General features: G+C 44.3%; 1 protein-coding gene across 1 annotated transcript in view; it reads right to left on the reverse strand.

The window, feature by feature from the left end:
* The window catches only part of Tmed10 (transmembrane p24 trafficking protein 10), a 34,806-nt gene extending 18,385 nt beyond the window's left edge, over positions 1–16,421 (reverse strand). Inside the window, exon 1 of the mRNA XM_021178961.2 lies at positions 15,974–16,421. Within this exon, the coding sequence (XP_021034620.1) occupies positions 15,974–16,198 (225 nt within the window). The 5' untranslated portion in view covers positions 16,199–16,421. The remainder of the gene's footprint in view (positions 1–15,973) is intronic.
* Positions 16,422–17,104: the final 683 nt, after the last annotated feature.

Below are 17,104 nucleotides of genomic sequence, written 5' to 3' on the forward strand. Positions count from 1 at the left end.
TGACCGCTCGTTGGGACTGCAGAGGCTGGGGACTTCCAACACAAAACTGCTGAAGCTCCAAAGAGCTCAGACACAGTAAGGAAGAAATACCACACCACACACACACTTATCTGTTAACATCTTGTCCCCTTGTGTGTAATGATTCAAAATGCCTATATAAATATTTACATACTAGGTATATAAAAATATTGATATATTTTCCTTTGTTCCGTCATACATAGAAGTAGAAGCACTTTTGTTTTGAGATAGTAGTAGTCTTGGCCATTCTGAAACTGACTATGTATAAGAGGCTGGCCTCTAACTCACAGGCATGGACAGCTGGGCTAAGTAGAAGCACATTTTAAGAGTAGGTTGTTTTTTTTTTTTTTTTTTTTTTTTCTGAGACAGGGTTTCTCTGTATAGTCCTGGTTGTCCTGGAACTCACTTTGTAAACCAGGCTGGCCTCGAACTCAGAGATCCGCCTGCCTCTACCACCTGAGTGCTGGGATTAAAGGTGTGCACCACCACCGCCCGGCAAGAGTAGTTAATTTTGAATGGTGAATAGTTCGTTCTCTCTCTCTCTCTCTCTCTCTCTCTGTCTCTGTCTCTCTACACACACACACACACACACACACACACACACACACACACACTGATTTCTGATAAGGGGCAGGGCTCTAACACACACTTACAAGAGTAAGGACAACTTATGAAAACTGATTGTCTACACAGGGATTCTGGGACTCAAACTCAAATCAGCCTTGTTAAAAATGGTCCTTCTATTTTCTTAATTTTTTACAAAGTCATGTGTTACTTGACATCAAAAATAAAGCTATTTTATTTTGAAAAATGATAACTAAAGTAAGTTAGCTTATTAGATAAATTTAAAGGATGTGTTAATAAAATTCCTAAATTCTCTAATACCAGTGCAGTGGTTTGAATGGGTATATCCCCATAGACTCATGTGTTTGAATGCTTGGCCCATGGGAAATGGCACTATTAGGAGGTGTGGCCTTGTTGGAGAAGTGTGTCACTTTGGAGGCAGGCTTTGATGTTTCCTATGCTCAAGCCCCACAACTGTGAATCTCAGTCTCTTCCTTGCTGTCTGTGGATGAAGATGTAGAACTCTCAGCTCCTTCTCCAGCACCATGTCTGCCTGCACACTGCCATGCTTCCTGCCATGATGATAATGGACTAGAACTGGTGTCTCTTCACAGCAATAAAACCGTAAGACAACCAGTTAATACTAGTTTAGTGTTTCTGCCATTCATATCATCCATTAATTTGTAAAAGATTTAAGATATTGAAATCTGTGGTCGGTGGGTAAGTGAGGGCAAGGGTAAGAAATAAGAAAGCCTCTTTCTGGGGCTGGAGAGATGGGTCAGTGGGTAAGAGCACCCGACTGCTCTTCCAAAGATCCTGAGTTCAAATCCCAGCAACCACATGGTGGCTCACAACCATCCGTAACAAGATCTGACGCCCTCTTCTGGAGTGTCTGAAGTCAGCTACAGTGTACTTACATATAATAAATAAATAAATAAATAAATAAATAAATAAATCTTTAAAAAAAAAAAAAAGAAAGCCTCTTTCTTCCTTCCTTCCCTCCCTCTCTTTCTTTCTTTCTTTCTTTCTTGTTTTGCATTTTTTTGATGATTAATGATGGTAGACACCTTTTTGTAATGTGTTGGCTTTTGATATAAAGTGAAATACACTTATTAACTTGTTACATCAAATCACCAACATTGTATACACAACTTTTATTTTACCAATTATACCAAAATGAAGCCAGAAAGAAGGAATGAAAGCAATGCAAAGAGCCACTGCTGCAGCTGCACAGGCCACAGAGTGTTAGGTGACCCTGGGAGAATACGCTGAAACTTAAAGGATGAACATCAGCCAGGGGAAGAAGAGAAGTATAGATTCAGAGCAATGACAGTCCTCTCAAATGCTTCTAGGCCTGCTCAGCTGCATTCCAATCTTAGATCAGCAGGCAGCCACGTGGTCGTGATCTTGGCAAAGTTGCCCTTAAACATTCATTAAAGTATCTGTTCAGGGGATATTTTTCCTGAAAAATCAATTAAGGAAAAAAGCAAACAAGCAAACTGCTTGATATCCCTGACTGTATACATACTATACGGCAACAAGGTCTGGAAACTCCTCAAACCACAAGTGAAGATCCACACTTCCTTTCCTTAGCATCAGTCACCCACCCAGGAAAGCACTCAGTTCCTATAGCCAGCCTCCCAAAAGCACACTGATAACTCTTAAGGAAAGTTCCAGAAGGCAGACTGACGCGATAGCTCAGTGGTTTAGAAGTTTAGAGCACTTGATGCTTTTGCAGACGACCTAGGTTTGATTCTCAGCTCCCACACGTGAGCTCACAGCTATTCCTAAGCCCAGTTCCGGAGGCCACGACACCCTCTTCTGACATCCTCGGGCACCAGGCACACACGTGATATGGCATACATACATGCAAAATAAAATAAATCTGAAGAAAACTTAAAAGACAGACTGTAGGCACCAAGCCAATGTGAAAACACCTGGAAGAGTCTCCAATGGATGATGTCGGAGACAACACAGCCTTTTTAAAAGTGAATTTGATACAAGAGATTTCATTGTTGCTTTTGGTGTTGGTTTAATTATAAAGGGAGAAGAACTATAGGTTGCTAAGATGTGTTTCATCCTAAGAGAACCAGTAGAGGACATCAGGGAATAAGTGTTAAGCTTATAGCAACAGAGATTACATCTTCTCCATGCTCAGGCAAGGAAGGAGACCAGGTCACTGCAAACACCTTGATTTAACAAGAGCTGGCATACATTTCCCAACCACCTCATTTCCTAGAAGAGAGATTATGATCACCTTACTTTCTCCTAGAATATTAAAAGTGTCCTTCAATGATTTTTTTTTTAATTTAACGAAAGGAGCCTTTCCAGATTATAAAAGGACTTAAATGGAGGTCATAAAAATCTTACTAAAGCATGGCAGCAAAGCTGCAGAGGGTGACTTGTGACATAAATTAAGGACTCAGTCCTCCTCCGAAGGACTCCACAATTCATACCTCCAACTGGCTGGGCTGGAACTCAACTGGCATCAAACTTGGGTGACCACACTAGTGTATCCTACTCCTGAAGCCTGCCTCCCCCGTGCTGGGATTACAGCCTTCAGAGGCATGAACTACCATGCCTGACTAAACAACGAAATACTTACAGTAATAACCATTCAATCCTCTGATTAAACAAAGGCACTATTAAGCTCTAAAACTGCTCCATAAATGACATCATAGAACAGGAAGTAATAAAATTATGTTTCTAGATAACAGTTTCTAATGAAAAGCAAACCAAAATTCACAACCTTAAGAGAGGAAAAGGTGTTAATTGTATCTGCAGAGTAGTCGATGTCAAGACTATGTGACTCTCACACTGAACCTGTCAACTAAGCGAGAAAATGGGTCACTGGGGAATAAAGTCATCTAGAATTCTACCTTCTTGGATTAGTCTAAGCAGTGGCTAGGAGCAGGTTCCTGAGCTGGTCCAGAAAACTGCCTGCTGACCAATTCCATTACCAAACATTCAAGATAACACCCTGCCTAACGAGGGAGCTGTAAGTAGCTCAGGGCAATAAAGCACTTAGGAATAAACCAGAACAGAGCTCACCTGGAGGAAGAACACCATGAGGTTCAAGAGCCTGACATCTTTTATGATACATTTGACCTTAAGTCTGCTTGAAACTGAGAGTCAAAGACTAGAAGAGAAGCCAGCTGAATTACATATGATATGTTCACTGATGAAAACCCACAAATTTATCTCAGGGACAACGTTCCTGAACTAAACATAAACAGTTTATCTGAAAGGTACCTGCCATTTTCAACCACGGCCTGCTAAAGACACAGAGTTCACATGGATGCACAGTGACCTGGCTGCCTGTAGATGCTGGTCTGACCTCACACAGTACATAAAGGAACCCAAATGTGCCCAAGCCATGGCTCTCTGCCTGGCCCCCTCACCACAACTTTCTTTGTATCCCAGCCCATTCCTGTTCACAGAACACTGGTCTTGCTCTAAAATTGCAAAGAAGAGACTATCTGGCCACCTGTTGCAACAAGGGTTGGGGGAAGGGCATCAGGAAAAAAACTTATTAACAATGCTATATATTCTAAGAGGCAATCCAACAAACAAAAATGGGGCTCCTTGGAGAAATGGGAACCCTGGATCCTAGGACCAATCTGAAAATACACAAGATCAGGTTTCCTCCAGAAAGTGAGGAAGCCCTCAAAAGCAAACCCCAGGATGGGAGTTTGTGAAAGGAAACTGCTCTGCACAGCAAAGCTGAAAACAACTTGATCACCAAGAAAAGGTTTTAATGGATTGGAATCTCAAGTACACAGTAGCTATGACTCTGTACAGGCACTGCATGATCAAACAAGTAACTGAGGGAGAAGAGACAAATCTCTTTCAGAAGACTAATGCCACACCCGAGGAAGTGAATCTAACTCACCACTCCTTGTGTGTGGGCTGGCTGCACTAAATGACTTCATCCCAAGGAGCACTGTGTGAAAAGAAGCGCTTCACTGGAGAAGCCTGACAAACACCAATTCAGACAGATGATCTGCAACAAGTCACGTTGATATGTAGTAAGAATGACATTTGACCTCTGCAGTCTCCTACCCCATACACACAAACCCAGTTTTATCATGAGAAAACCATCAGAGAGACCGACTAAGAGCCAGCCTGGAGAGCCAGGCTGGAGAGGTGGCTGGCTCAGCACTTAGAAGCACTGACTGCTCTTCCAAGGACCAGCGTTTGGTTCTCAGTGCCCACACAGTGGCTAACAACACCTCTAACTCCAGTTCTAGGGACCCAACACTCTCTTCTGGTCTCTGTGGACAACAGGTTCACACATGGTGCACAGACATACAAGCAACACTTAGACACATAAAATCATCTTAAAAATCGCTTAAGCCGGGCGTGGTGGCGCACGCCTTTAATCCCAGCACTCGGGAGGCAGAGGCAGGCGGATTTCTGAGTTCGAGCCCAGCCTGGTCTACAAAGTGAGCTCCAGGACAGCCAGGGCTATAAAGAGAAACCCTGTCTCGAAAAACCAAAAAAAAACGGGGGTGGTGGCGCACGCCTTTAATCCCAGCACTCGGGAGGCAGAGGCAGGGGGATTTCTGAGTTCGAGGCCAGCCTGGTCTACAAAGTGAGCTCCAGGACAGCCAGGGCTATAAAGAGAAACCCTGTCTCGAAAAACCAAAAAAAAAAAAAAAAAACAAAAAACAAAAATCGCTTAAAATAAATTTCGTATTAGTGTAAAGATGTAATTCCCTTCAAGCTGGCTCCTACCTACAGTCTTATTTTCTTCAGTCATGGTCAGCCATGACATAGTACTGTGTAAGATTTTAAGGAGAACCACAAGGTTCAAATAAAGTTGATGTGCCTAGAAGCTCTAGTACAGAATAAAAATATTCTCAACAACGACATCAACTTTTTTTTTTTTTTTGGAGACAATACAAGATGTTAGTTAAGATGAACGCTTCTGCGCTGGAGAGATGGCTCAGCAGTTAAGAGCGCTTGCTGCTTACGCAGAGCACCCCAGTTCAATTCCTAGACCCACATGATAGCTCACAATCATTCCTGATTGCAGTCTCAGGGGATCCAAGGTCTTGTGGCCTCTCTAGGGACCAGACATGTAGGTAGCACAAAGATATATATGCAAGCCAGTCAGTGGTGGCGCACGCCTTTACTCCCAGTGTTCAATAGGCAGAGGCAGGTGAATCTTCAAGTTAAAGGCCAGCCTGGTCTACAGAGTGAGGTCCAGGACAGTCAGGCTACATACACAGAGAAATCCTGTCTTGAAAAATCCAAAAAACAAAACTGGTGCTGGGCAGTGGTGGTGCACGCCTTTAATCCCAGCACTTGGGAGGCAGAGGCAGGATTTCTGAGTTCGGCCTGGTCTACAAAGGGAGTTCCAGGACAGCCAGGGCTACACAGAGAAACCCTGTCTCAAAAAACAAAAACAAAAACAAAAAAACAAAAGAAAAGAAAAGAAAAAGAAAAAAAAAAAAAGGAGTGTGCTATGTTATCCAAACCAAAGGACAATTGGGGCACAAAGTGGAATACCATTTCCAGTGCCCTGCGTGGTCACTGCATGGGATTTTAGATGACAGAAAGGGAGAGTACATGCCAGAACTAGAGTCTTAAAGAGGGAAACTCAATTGAGAAATGCCTCCAACAGATCAGCCTGTGCATAAGCTTGGAGGGCATTTTCTTGATTAACGACTGAAGAGAGTGGGTCCAACTCGATGGGGACAGGTGGGCCTGGATAATATAAGAAAACAAACTGAGCAGGCCATGAGGAGCAAGCCAGTGAGCCCATTCCACCATGAGCTGTTTCAGTTCCTGCCTCCACATCCCTGCCTGACTTCCTGGAGCACATGTAAGACCAAGCTGCCTCTGGTCATGTGTTTTACCACAGTAGAAACCCTAACCCACACAGGGAGGAATCCAAGCTGAACTCTAGCATCTCTGGAATGTTGGTTTTAATCTGATAAGGAATAAATTACAAAAATTATCCAACAGGAAGCTATGTCTACTGGCTCATGCCTGTAATTCTAGCACTTGTGAGACAGATGATCAATTTTGAGACCAGCTTCAGACTACAGTGAGTACCAAGGTGGCGCGCACATGCACACACACACACACACAGGCACGCACACACGCATGCATGCACGCACACACACAGAGGCATGTGAAGAGCCAGGGGTAGTAATCTATACCTACAATTCCAACATTTGGGAAACAGAGAGGAAGAACAGAAGAATTATCTCCAGCTACATAGCAAGTCTGAGCCTAGCTTAGGCTATCATCTTAAGTTGGGGGGGGGGTGCAGTTAGGTAGAATATTCTAGACCATCTAGTTCAACTTCCTGCACAAAGAAACATATAAACCACAAGTTGCCACTGTATCTAACATAGAACACTAACAGAATTTATTGACCTTTCTTTTCTTTCTTTCTTTTTTTTTTTTTTGTTTTTGTTTTGTTTTTTAGAGACAGGATTTCTCTGTGTAGCCCTGGCTGTCCTGGAACTCACTCTGTAGACCAGGCTGGCCTCGAACTCAGAAGTCTGCCTGCCTCTGCCTCCTGAGTGCTGGGACTAAAGGGGTTGGCCACCACTGCCCGGCTGATCTTTCTTTTCTTTTGTAAAATTTATTTTTATTTTTAATTATGTATGTCTGTGTAAGGGTGCAGGTGTCTCCAGAACTACAGTTACAGGAGGTTGTAAACCACACAGTAGGGTGCTAGGAACCAAACTCAAGTCCTTTGAAAGCAGTGCATGCTGATTCATACATATGCACTTAGCCATCTCTCTCGCCTCTACCCTGATTTTTCAGTCAAGGGCAAATACAAAGTCAATCAACTGCATTTCTTAAGTCAGAAGATCATATAGATTACACTGAGAATAAAGCCAAACTTACACAGCAAGCAGCATTCAACACTAAATTCTTTCAAATTTCCCACCCAACTCAGCGATGACACAGTACAATATGCCCATACTGCTTAAGCTAATATGGTCAAGGATGGGGTTTTGTACAGCTTGTGAGATGCAGAAATGGAAACTTCCAAGCACTGTGGACAGCAGGCAGATGCTCTCTTCCTCCTTCTATCAGCATTTGCTACATTAACTTACCACAGGCAATAGTCAGGTTTGACGGGAAAACAGGGAAGAAGGGAGGGAGGAATGAGAGTGAAGGACCAGTGCTGCCCTCACAAAACCTCTGTGGGGGTGAAGCCAGATCAAATGTTTTTTTTCATACTGTTGCAGAGTTATTTACGGTAAAAAACCTCCAGCATGACCCTTTTAGGCACAGACAAAGCCTTGTTCTCTTTCAACAACTAGTCCCTTGACTTCCCACACATTATGTTGAACAATGAAGTTGGGGCGCAGGATAAAGCAGATGACATCAACCTCCCTCAAGTCTGAGGCTTGTTTGGGAGCCCAAATTCTGGTCTGTGTCCAGCTGGATGACTTCACAGAGGGCCCTACTGTCCAGGCTGCAGGCTGTGCATAAATCTGGGGACTGTGGCTTAGCATCACCCACCAGTCAGCAACTGACAAAGTCACTGCATCCCTTCCGGTTACTTTTATAATTTGCTCTACTTCCTAAAAGCTGGACTCTGTCCTCACAAGTTATCACTGATTTCAAAATCTAAGCAGTCCCCTTTGCTAGGTGAGTTAGGAGACGCGAAGCTACGGACAACTGGTCACTGTGTAAGAGTTCAATGGAGAAACACTAACCTTTAACTCTCATGAAGGAAGAGACACAAGGTCAGGCCTTAATAAAAGCTAGAAGATTTGTATGTAATACAAAAAGAAACTAGACTGTAATGTAATCCTATGTTAATGTACAGTTGGCCTTCTGTAGTAAACCACCTCATTACTGGTCTGGTTTTAATCTTAATCCACTGATAACTAACATTATAAATATCAATAAAGGGCCATATTTTCACTAAAAGAAAAAGGTGAGCCCAAGTAAGAATTCCATGGAAGTGACTAATCAAAGAGCGGTTTTTCTGAGAAATAAGCAACAAGCATTCTATTATTTTCCCTCTACCGCACAGAAATGTTCTCAATATAGACACCAGGAGTATAATCATTTCCTAAGAACCTGGAAACTGTATTACATGTATCTCTTCACACTGTCCAGCAAGGGTGTTCTGCAGTCCCTACACTTAGGCCCATCAGTTCCTATGACGGTTCTTATTAGGACCTAAAGCAGCAGGGTGACATGGCTATTACTATGGATGGGGAAGGGACACTTCCAGCCTCAAATGTGGGTAGCAAAGCCTTCACAACCTACTACTAGGGATGGGTCAGCACAACTCATGCTGTGCAGTGAATGGGGAGGAGTGGGGAGGTGCAGCTGGACATCTTCAACACAGAGTGTGTCTGAAAGACGAGCCTTTGCGTGAGAAGCCCATGCGCACTGTGGCTAGCTATCCAGGTGACTTCCTGACCACTTAAATATCCTTCATCCCTCCAGTCACTTCCTCCTTACTTTTCACTACGGAGAACCACTTTTTTTCGCTTTATGTTTTATCTTTGTTATTTCCACTACAACTCATAAACCAGGTAGGGCAATTACTAAATAGTAAAGAAATATTTTTAAACAAGTAGAAAAATCACAAACAGAATACTCAGAACCCCTCTCATGAAAACATTCCCTATCACTGGGCAGTGGTGGCCCTCGCCTTTAATCTCAGCACTCAGGAGGCAGAGGCAGAGGAAGATGGATTTCTGAGTCTGAGGCCAGCCTGGTCTTCAGAGTGAGTTCCAGGACAGCCAGGGCTACATAGTGAGACCCTGTCTCAAAAACAAAACAAAAAACACAAACAGACAAACAAACAACAAACAACAAACAAACAAACAACCCAAAGGAACAGATATAGAGAGATGGATGAATGGAACAAACAAACAAACAAACAAACAAACAACTTGGCAGTGGTGGCATAGGCCTTTAATCCCTGGGAGGCAGAGGCAGGTGAATCTGAGTTTGGGCCAGCCTGGTCTAGCAAGTGAGTTCCAGGATGGCCAGGGCTATACTGAGAAACCCTGTCTCAAGAAACCAAAAAAGCCTCGTTGGACATCTGGTCACTTCACTCTCACGTGAGGCCAGAGAACAACTCAGTGGGACAAAGCACCACTGGGTCCCTGAGCACAGGCTCATTCAGCTCAGCTGCTTTAACTCCGTGAGCCCCACCAGCACTACACCCATGGAAGGGCCTGGATGGGTGGACTAAGTAACTGGGACCACACACTCTATACTTAGTGCAGTCACTAGCAATTTAGTCCAAATCCACGAGTAGAGAGCCAAACTCTCCTCATCCACTCTTCTACAGGGATGGTGGTTTCCCTGTAATCTCAGCACTTGGGAGGCAGAGGCAGGAGGATCAGAAGTTCAAAGTCATCCTCTGCTATCCCGTGCTACATAAAACACTACCTCAAGCCCTTCCCCCAACCCTGGAAAAGAAAACTAAAAGAGCTAAGCATTGTGGTAAGTGACTATAATCCCAACAGGCAAGGGGGACTGCAGCAAATTCAAGGTCAGCGTGAGCTATGCAGTCCGTTTTCAAACAAACAAGCAAAAAACATAAGGGCTGGGGCAGCTGGCTCAGACAACAGTAAAATGAACACCTGACCTGAGTTTGGATCCTCAGCACCCACTTAAAAAGTCAAGTGCAGCACTGAGTGCATGCCTACAATCCCAGCTCTGGGGAGGCCAAGTCAGGAGCCCTAGCGCGTGTCGGCCAGCCAGCCCTGGAGGGATCCAGATTCAGCAAAGGAATTTGTTCAAACAAACAAACATTACCAATTGATTGATACATATAATAGATAGATGGATAGACAGATGACAAACATAGATATATAGATAGAGAAAACTACCTATTTAAGACATTATGGAGATCAAAAAGAAAGTACCACACTACATCAAGAAGGCTGCCCCGTCAAGCGGTACATAACAAAAGCACATAGGAGGTGCCCCACATAGGAGGCGTCCCAAAGCCAAGAATGGGCTAACAGTAAGCCACAGGCTGACCACAACCCTGTACTGCCTGACATGTAAGCAGGAGTCATGTGCCTGGGAGGTCAGTCGACTTCTGAAGCTGAAGGACACTGTAGGAGCCCTTGAGGCAAAAATCTAAGGCAGAAAGTAGAACCAAGTTAACAGATACTACAGCTGCACAGCTGCTAAGGGGCCTCTAAGTAAATATAAAATACATACATTACATAGAAATAAATGTTAAAATTCACTGAGTAGTCATGGCACATGCTTTTAATCCTAGCGCTCAGGCAACAGAAACAGACAGATCTCTGAGTTCAAGGCTAGCCTGGTTTACAGAGTTCCAAGACAGCCAAAGCTACAGGGAAACCCTGTCTTTAAAAAAAAAAAAAAAAAAATATTTGTGGTTTGTTTTATGTGGGGGTGGATAGAGTAGTTAAGGGATTTTTGAACTTTAAAAAAAAAAAAAAAAAAACAAAAAAACAAAAAAAACAAAACAAAAAAAAAAAAAAAAAAAAAGCTTATTCTGAGACCTATTCATTAAAAAGTATCAAGTGGGAGCTGGAGAGATGGCTCAGCAGTTGAGAGCACTGGCTGCTCTTCCTGAGTCCTTCCGAGTACCCACAGGGCAGCTCACATTTGTCTGTAGCTTCAGATCCAGGGGATCTGACACCCTCATACTAATGCATATAAAATATAAAATAAAGTTAAATAAAATTTAAAAGTATAAACTCTGCATTTGTCCTGCTTATGTGAATTATAACTTTAGGGTAATCAAATGGTCTTTTTTAAAATCACAGAAAAACAGCAACATCTGGTCATACAGATAAAGTACAAACGACTGTATTGATAGTCATGGTTCAATAAAAATACTTTCTCGCAGGGCGTGGTGGCGCACACCTTTAATGCCAGCACTCGGGAGGCAGAGGCAGGCAGATTTCTGAGTTCGAGGCCAGCCTGGTCTACAGAATGAGTTCCAGGACAGCCAGGGCTACACAGAGAAACCCTGTCTCGAAAAACAAAACAACAACAACAAAAAAAATCTCTCCATTTCAAAATAAATGCTCAACCAATCAGCAGGCAGCGTCTGTGCAGACAACGGTGCTGCATGCCTTACAGCCACAGCACGTGAGCAGCTGAGGGCAGCTTGTGCTACAAAGGCTGTTTTGTTTTTTTTTTTTTTTTTAATTAACCCCAGCAGTCAGGAGACAGAAGCAAACAGATCTTTGAGTGTGTGAGGCCAGCCTGGTCTACACATTTGAGTTCCAGGAGACCAGGGCTACAGAATGAAACCCTGCCTTTAAAATTAGTAATAATAATAAATATCTCAGCTTCTCAGTGGTAGCACACTTTAATGCCAGCAATCATTAGTGATTGCAATCTCAGGGGAACCAAGGTCTTCTGGCCTCTGTGGGGACCAGACATGAATGTGGCACAAAGATATATTTGCCAGGGCTGGTGAGATGGCTCAGTGGCTAAGAGCACCAACTGCTCTTCTGGAGGTCATATATTTAAATCCCAGCAACCACATGGTGGCTCATAACCATCTGTAATAAGAAACAAATAACCTATGGGCCAGGGCAAGTGGGACCTGGAGCGAGCGGGGGAAAAAGCAAAAACCAAAATAAATAAATAAATAAATAAAATTCTCTTCTTTTGGCTTGAAAAATCCCCTGCCTGCCTTCATCTTCTCTAATTCCACTCTACATAGTAAACCACTGACTATTAAATTTATTGTTATCTTCCTAGCCTTTCAATTTATGGTAACGTGTTGACCCTAAAATACATTGAACTTAAGAATCTATAGCAGATCAGAGGGGCATGGAAAATACTGTCATGGTTCTTGATCGCACATGAAGTGCAGAGTGCTATCCATGAGGAATGCTGTCTTCTTTCAGTACTCGGGGTCAAACCCCGTGTCTGGAACATGAGGGAAGTGCTCTCTCCACCAATAAGCTACACCCCAGGCCCTGTACAGCACCAGCTATCAAGTATTCAGAGCAAAAACATAAAACTGAGTCTGGTTACATAGTTATGCCGTACTCCTCTTACAGGAAACACAGGGAGGGGAGGTGTGAGCTGCGACGCAGGTGAAGTCCTCCGTAAGAGCAGGATCTGTTCTAATGCTAAGCAGCCTCTCTGGCCACAACACACTAATTTTAAATAAGTCTTTTTCAAACAAGTGGGGAATTTAAAAATTTTTGTTATAATTTATTGTGTGTGTGCACGTTATACACATGTGTACATGTGGAAGTTTACAAGATAACGTCTGAGAGTTGATTCTCTCTACCCACCATGTGGGTCCCAGGAGTTGAACTAAGACTTAAAGACTAGAGTCTTTACCTACTGAAGCATCCCACCAGTCCATGAGTGGTGATATCCAGTATGTTCTGGGTATCACATGACCTTAGGGAATCATTACAGGATTTCATGTGTTTTGTTTTGAGAGAAGGGTCTGAACATGTTAAACCACACAGCTCTCACCCTCTCAGCTTCAGTGATCTCACCTCACCTGGTTTTCACTATGTTGCTCAGCCTGACTCAGCTAACCCTCCTACCTCAGTCGCCTCAGGATTACAGACACACACAACTGCACCTAGCTCACTGCTATTTCTGAAAGGGTGTTGTTATATGGCCATAAAACACAGTAGACATGTTCCTATTTTTTTAAGAGATTCAAGCTGATGTCAGCTGGACTGAAATCCTAATACTGGGGATTTCCTGGGATTGAGACAATTTAACCGAAAATAATACAGGGGAAGGGGTGAAGATTAAACAAGTATGGATCCTGAATAGTTGCAAAATCTGGGTAACACATGCAAATGGACAGATATTCTCCATAACAATGAAAATAAAACACTGCCCAAAGCAACTTGGGTTGGTGATAAAACTCAGGACTTTGACATCACAATCTGTGCTTTTTATTTCACTTGAAAAACCAGATGGAACAAAAGGGCCCACACGTTTTCATGGCGAGTTTCATCAAGAGCGAGTATACTGGCACACAGCTACAATCCCTGCACTTGCAGGGCTGAGGTAGGAGCACAGGGTTCCAGGCCAACCCGGGATTCCAGCGAGGCCTAACCCCACAGAGGGGAGGGTGCTGCTCACCCCGCACTCACAATCTCCGCCATGCCAGTCACACCACACTAATCACAGTGCTTCCCAGTTGTCTTTTTTTTTAGTACCCGGCTCAATTCATTCCTAGATATTGTCTACTTGGCATTTGGGTTTAAGATTCCAGTAGTCCAATTGAGCTGGTGAGGCATAGCAGAGAAGGGAGGGTAACCGAGTGTTGGTGAAATACTAGTGAGTTGAGCACAACCTCCTTCCTGCTGGCGACATCCCTTTAGCAGCCTGTGAGCATCTCAGACGTTCACTAGTGTAAGGTTGGACCATGTTCCTGTTTTCACTGACTGCTTACCAGAAGCAAGGCATTATCCTTAACATTCTAGAAAATATGAACAGGAAAACAATCCCTGTCCTTAGGAAACTACTAAGAGCCTAAGAAGGGAGACAAAGGATAGCAGAATAGTTACAGCGAGCGCTGTTCAGGGAGGCCCTATTTACACAAATTAGAAACTAACAACATATGAAGCTTCAAGACAGATCTCACGAGGAGTTCTACAGCACATGTGGGCAAAGGCAGATTGTCAGACAGGCAACAGTGGACCCTGGAAGGGTTTCAAACACAGACTCAGGAGAGACAGCAACACTGAAGAGCAAGGTCTCTTTGGCTGCTCAGATTCTTTGATTCTAGGCGCGACTTCTACTCTGGAGCCAGCATTAACAAAGCCCAACCAAGACGCGCATGGTGGCATACACCTTTAATCCAGCACGCAGGAGGCAGAGGCAGGTGGATTTCTGAGTTCGAGGCCAGCCTGGTCTACAAAGTGAGTTCCAGGACAGCCAGGGCTATACACAGAAACCCTGTCTTGACCCCCCCCCCCCTCCAAAAAAAAAAAGCCAGGCGAGGTGGCACACGCTTTTAATCTCAGCACTTGGGAGTCAGAGGCAGGTGAATTTCTGAGTTCAAGGCCAGCCTGGTGTACAGAGTGAGTTCCAGGGTTACACAGAGAAACCCTGTCTCAAGGGGAAAAAAAAAAGCCCAACCATTGTATCTGTATCTTTAAAATGTACCACCAACACTTTCTTGGCTGACAATTCAATATTTAAAGGGATAATAAAAAGATGGCACACAAAACAATAACCCTGAAAATAGTTTTTCTCTACCAAATAAAGCCTTTTACATTATCACTACTGTGGCCCAAGACTTTAAATATAAACAATTTAGCTGAAGCTTGTTAAGATGCTCAGGGGGTTAGATCACTTGTTCCACTTTCAAAAGACCCAAGTTGGGGGTCCCAGCACCCATATGGTGGCTCATAACCATCTTCAACGTCCAATCTAGAAAACTTGATGCCCTCTTCTGGCCTCTATGGGCTCTAGGCACCCACCAGGTACACATACATACATACAGCCAAAATTTAAAAAAAAAAAAAAACTTAAGTAAACTGTTTCTATTTGGCTTAAGAATGTGAAGTTTTCCTTCTGTTAAAAAGAAACAACAACAAAATAACTAGTGCTTATTGTGAATGAACACAACCAACTCCACTATTAACAACTCAAAAATCTAGTCAAGCAGAACTCCACTGAAAACTGGGACCAAATGGCATTAAGTAAAGTAGCTGTCAGCATACAGGGATCTAGGTGACCCTGGTCTAGCTAAAAGGGACTAGAGACTATGACCATCTTGTGATCAATAATAAATCCCAGGAATCACAAATAAGCAAAAGGAAGGTTTTAGCACGTTTCCATCAATACACTTAGCTGGCCAAATCCATCTCCAACGATTGTTCACTCTACTTGAGCCTCAGTTTCTGAGTTTATATAACCAGGCCCACGGTTCCATAGGGTACTGTCTGAACTAAACGCACAACTTTAAGTGGCACAGGAAGTGACGCTTCAGGTGCCTAATGAACAACACATTTTATCAGTCACGGCCAACGTTATTGTCTGCTTTATTCGGTAGGTGTTGAGGTATCTTATGATGCCAATCCCCCCACTGATCCTCGAAACATTGCTCAGGAAAATCACGTTATTCCTCGATTCCCGAGACTTCACAAGACACAGAACCCCGATGACAGCCCGAAGTGGAAACAGCCCTAGGTCTCCAGACTCTAGGTCCGCCAAGGCAGAGCTCTGCCCTTCCAAGGGCCCCGACTTTGGCGCGCGGCCCCGCCCCGCGAACCCCAACGCGCGGGGTGAAGGGGCGGTCCCCACCGCGCAGACTTAGCGTTCAGGGATGGGGTTGGGGGGAGGCCAGGCCATGCCCCAGCCTCCGCCCGCTCGCCGGCCCGCCGGCCTCCCCCTACCTCGGCCTTCCCCGGACTACGCCTGCCTTCCTGCCGCCCACCGCCGCGCCCCGCCGCCGCACCTTGAGGTGGGTGCGCAGGCCGCCAGCGCCCCCAGACTGGTCGGTGATCTCGTAGGCGCCCGTCACCAGCAGGTCCTTGTGGATCTCCTCTCGGAGACACTTGCGAGAGTTCACGGGCAGATGGAAGGAGATGCCGAGGACCGAGCTGGGGCCGAGCAGCAACAGAAAGACCCAGGCGGACGGGAGAGGGCCGGGCCGGGAGAGTGGGCCAAACAAACCAGACATGGTGCCGGAGCCTCGTTCACCACCCGGGGCCTCTAGCGCGCCGGAACCCGGAGCACCCACGTGACGCGCCTCTGCCCTGGCGAGGCCGTCCGCGCCATTTTGGAGATTGGCCAAACAGAAAAGGAATGTAAAGCAAATAACTTTTAAGAGGAAGCAAAGATTTGGTAGTATGTCATAACTACGAGTTTAAGGGGCTACAGAGAAGTCCCCAGGAGTTTTTCGTACACGTTTTATTTTTTAATGGTGGTGAAATACTTCCGAGTGAGCCATAGTAAGTATGGGCAGCCTCGGAAGTAATTGTTTTAAGCCCCCGGAAGTGGTTCATGCGAGTTTTTAAAATCGACGACACCATAGTAACCAGCCCCCAATAAGAAACAGCCACAAGGCCTTCTCTGAGCCCGCCCACCGGCTACGTAGACTCCCGGCTAAAGCACCAGATGAATTTCGGTGTCCTAACGCTTACTCCGATGGGTGTTGAGACAGTGGAGCACTGAAGAGGGGAAACATGAGAGAAAGATTTAATTTGGCTTTTAGTGAGTGTGGGTTGCTAACTCAGAGGAGAGCGCGTAGAGGTCAGCGGGTGAATGTGGATTGGCAGGTATCCAGTTAATGCAAGTTCCCAACGCATTTATTTAAGACACATCAATAGTCTTCTGTGATAAGCTGCACTCAAACCAACATTTAAAGTTTTGTTTTGGTCCAGTCAGTGATGAGCATAAAATATTATTTTACCAGATGAGTGTTGTCAAGGGGAAGAAACGGCATGTTTCCAAAGCATGTTCTGTACCTCGGATAGGTCTTTTTGGTTTTGTTGTTGGTTTGGTTCTTTTTTTGTTTTGTTTTGTTTTGTTTTGTTTTGTTTTGTTTTGGTTGTTTCTTTTCTTTCTTTCTTTTTTTTTTTTTTTT

The sequence above is a fragment of the Mus caroli genome, chromosome 12 (assembly GCF_900094665.2).
Source record: "Mus caroli chromosome 12, CAROLI_EIJ_v1.1, whole genome shotgun sequence".
NCBI classification, from domain to species: domain Eukaryota; kingdom Metazoa; phylum Chordata; class Mammalia; order Rodentia; family Muridae; genus Mus; species Mus caroli.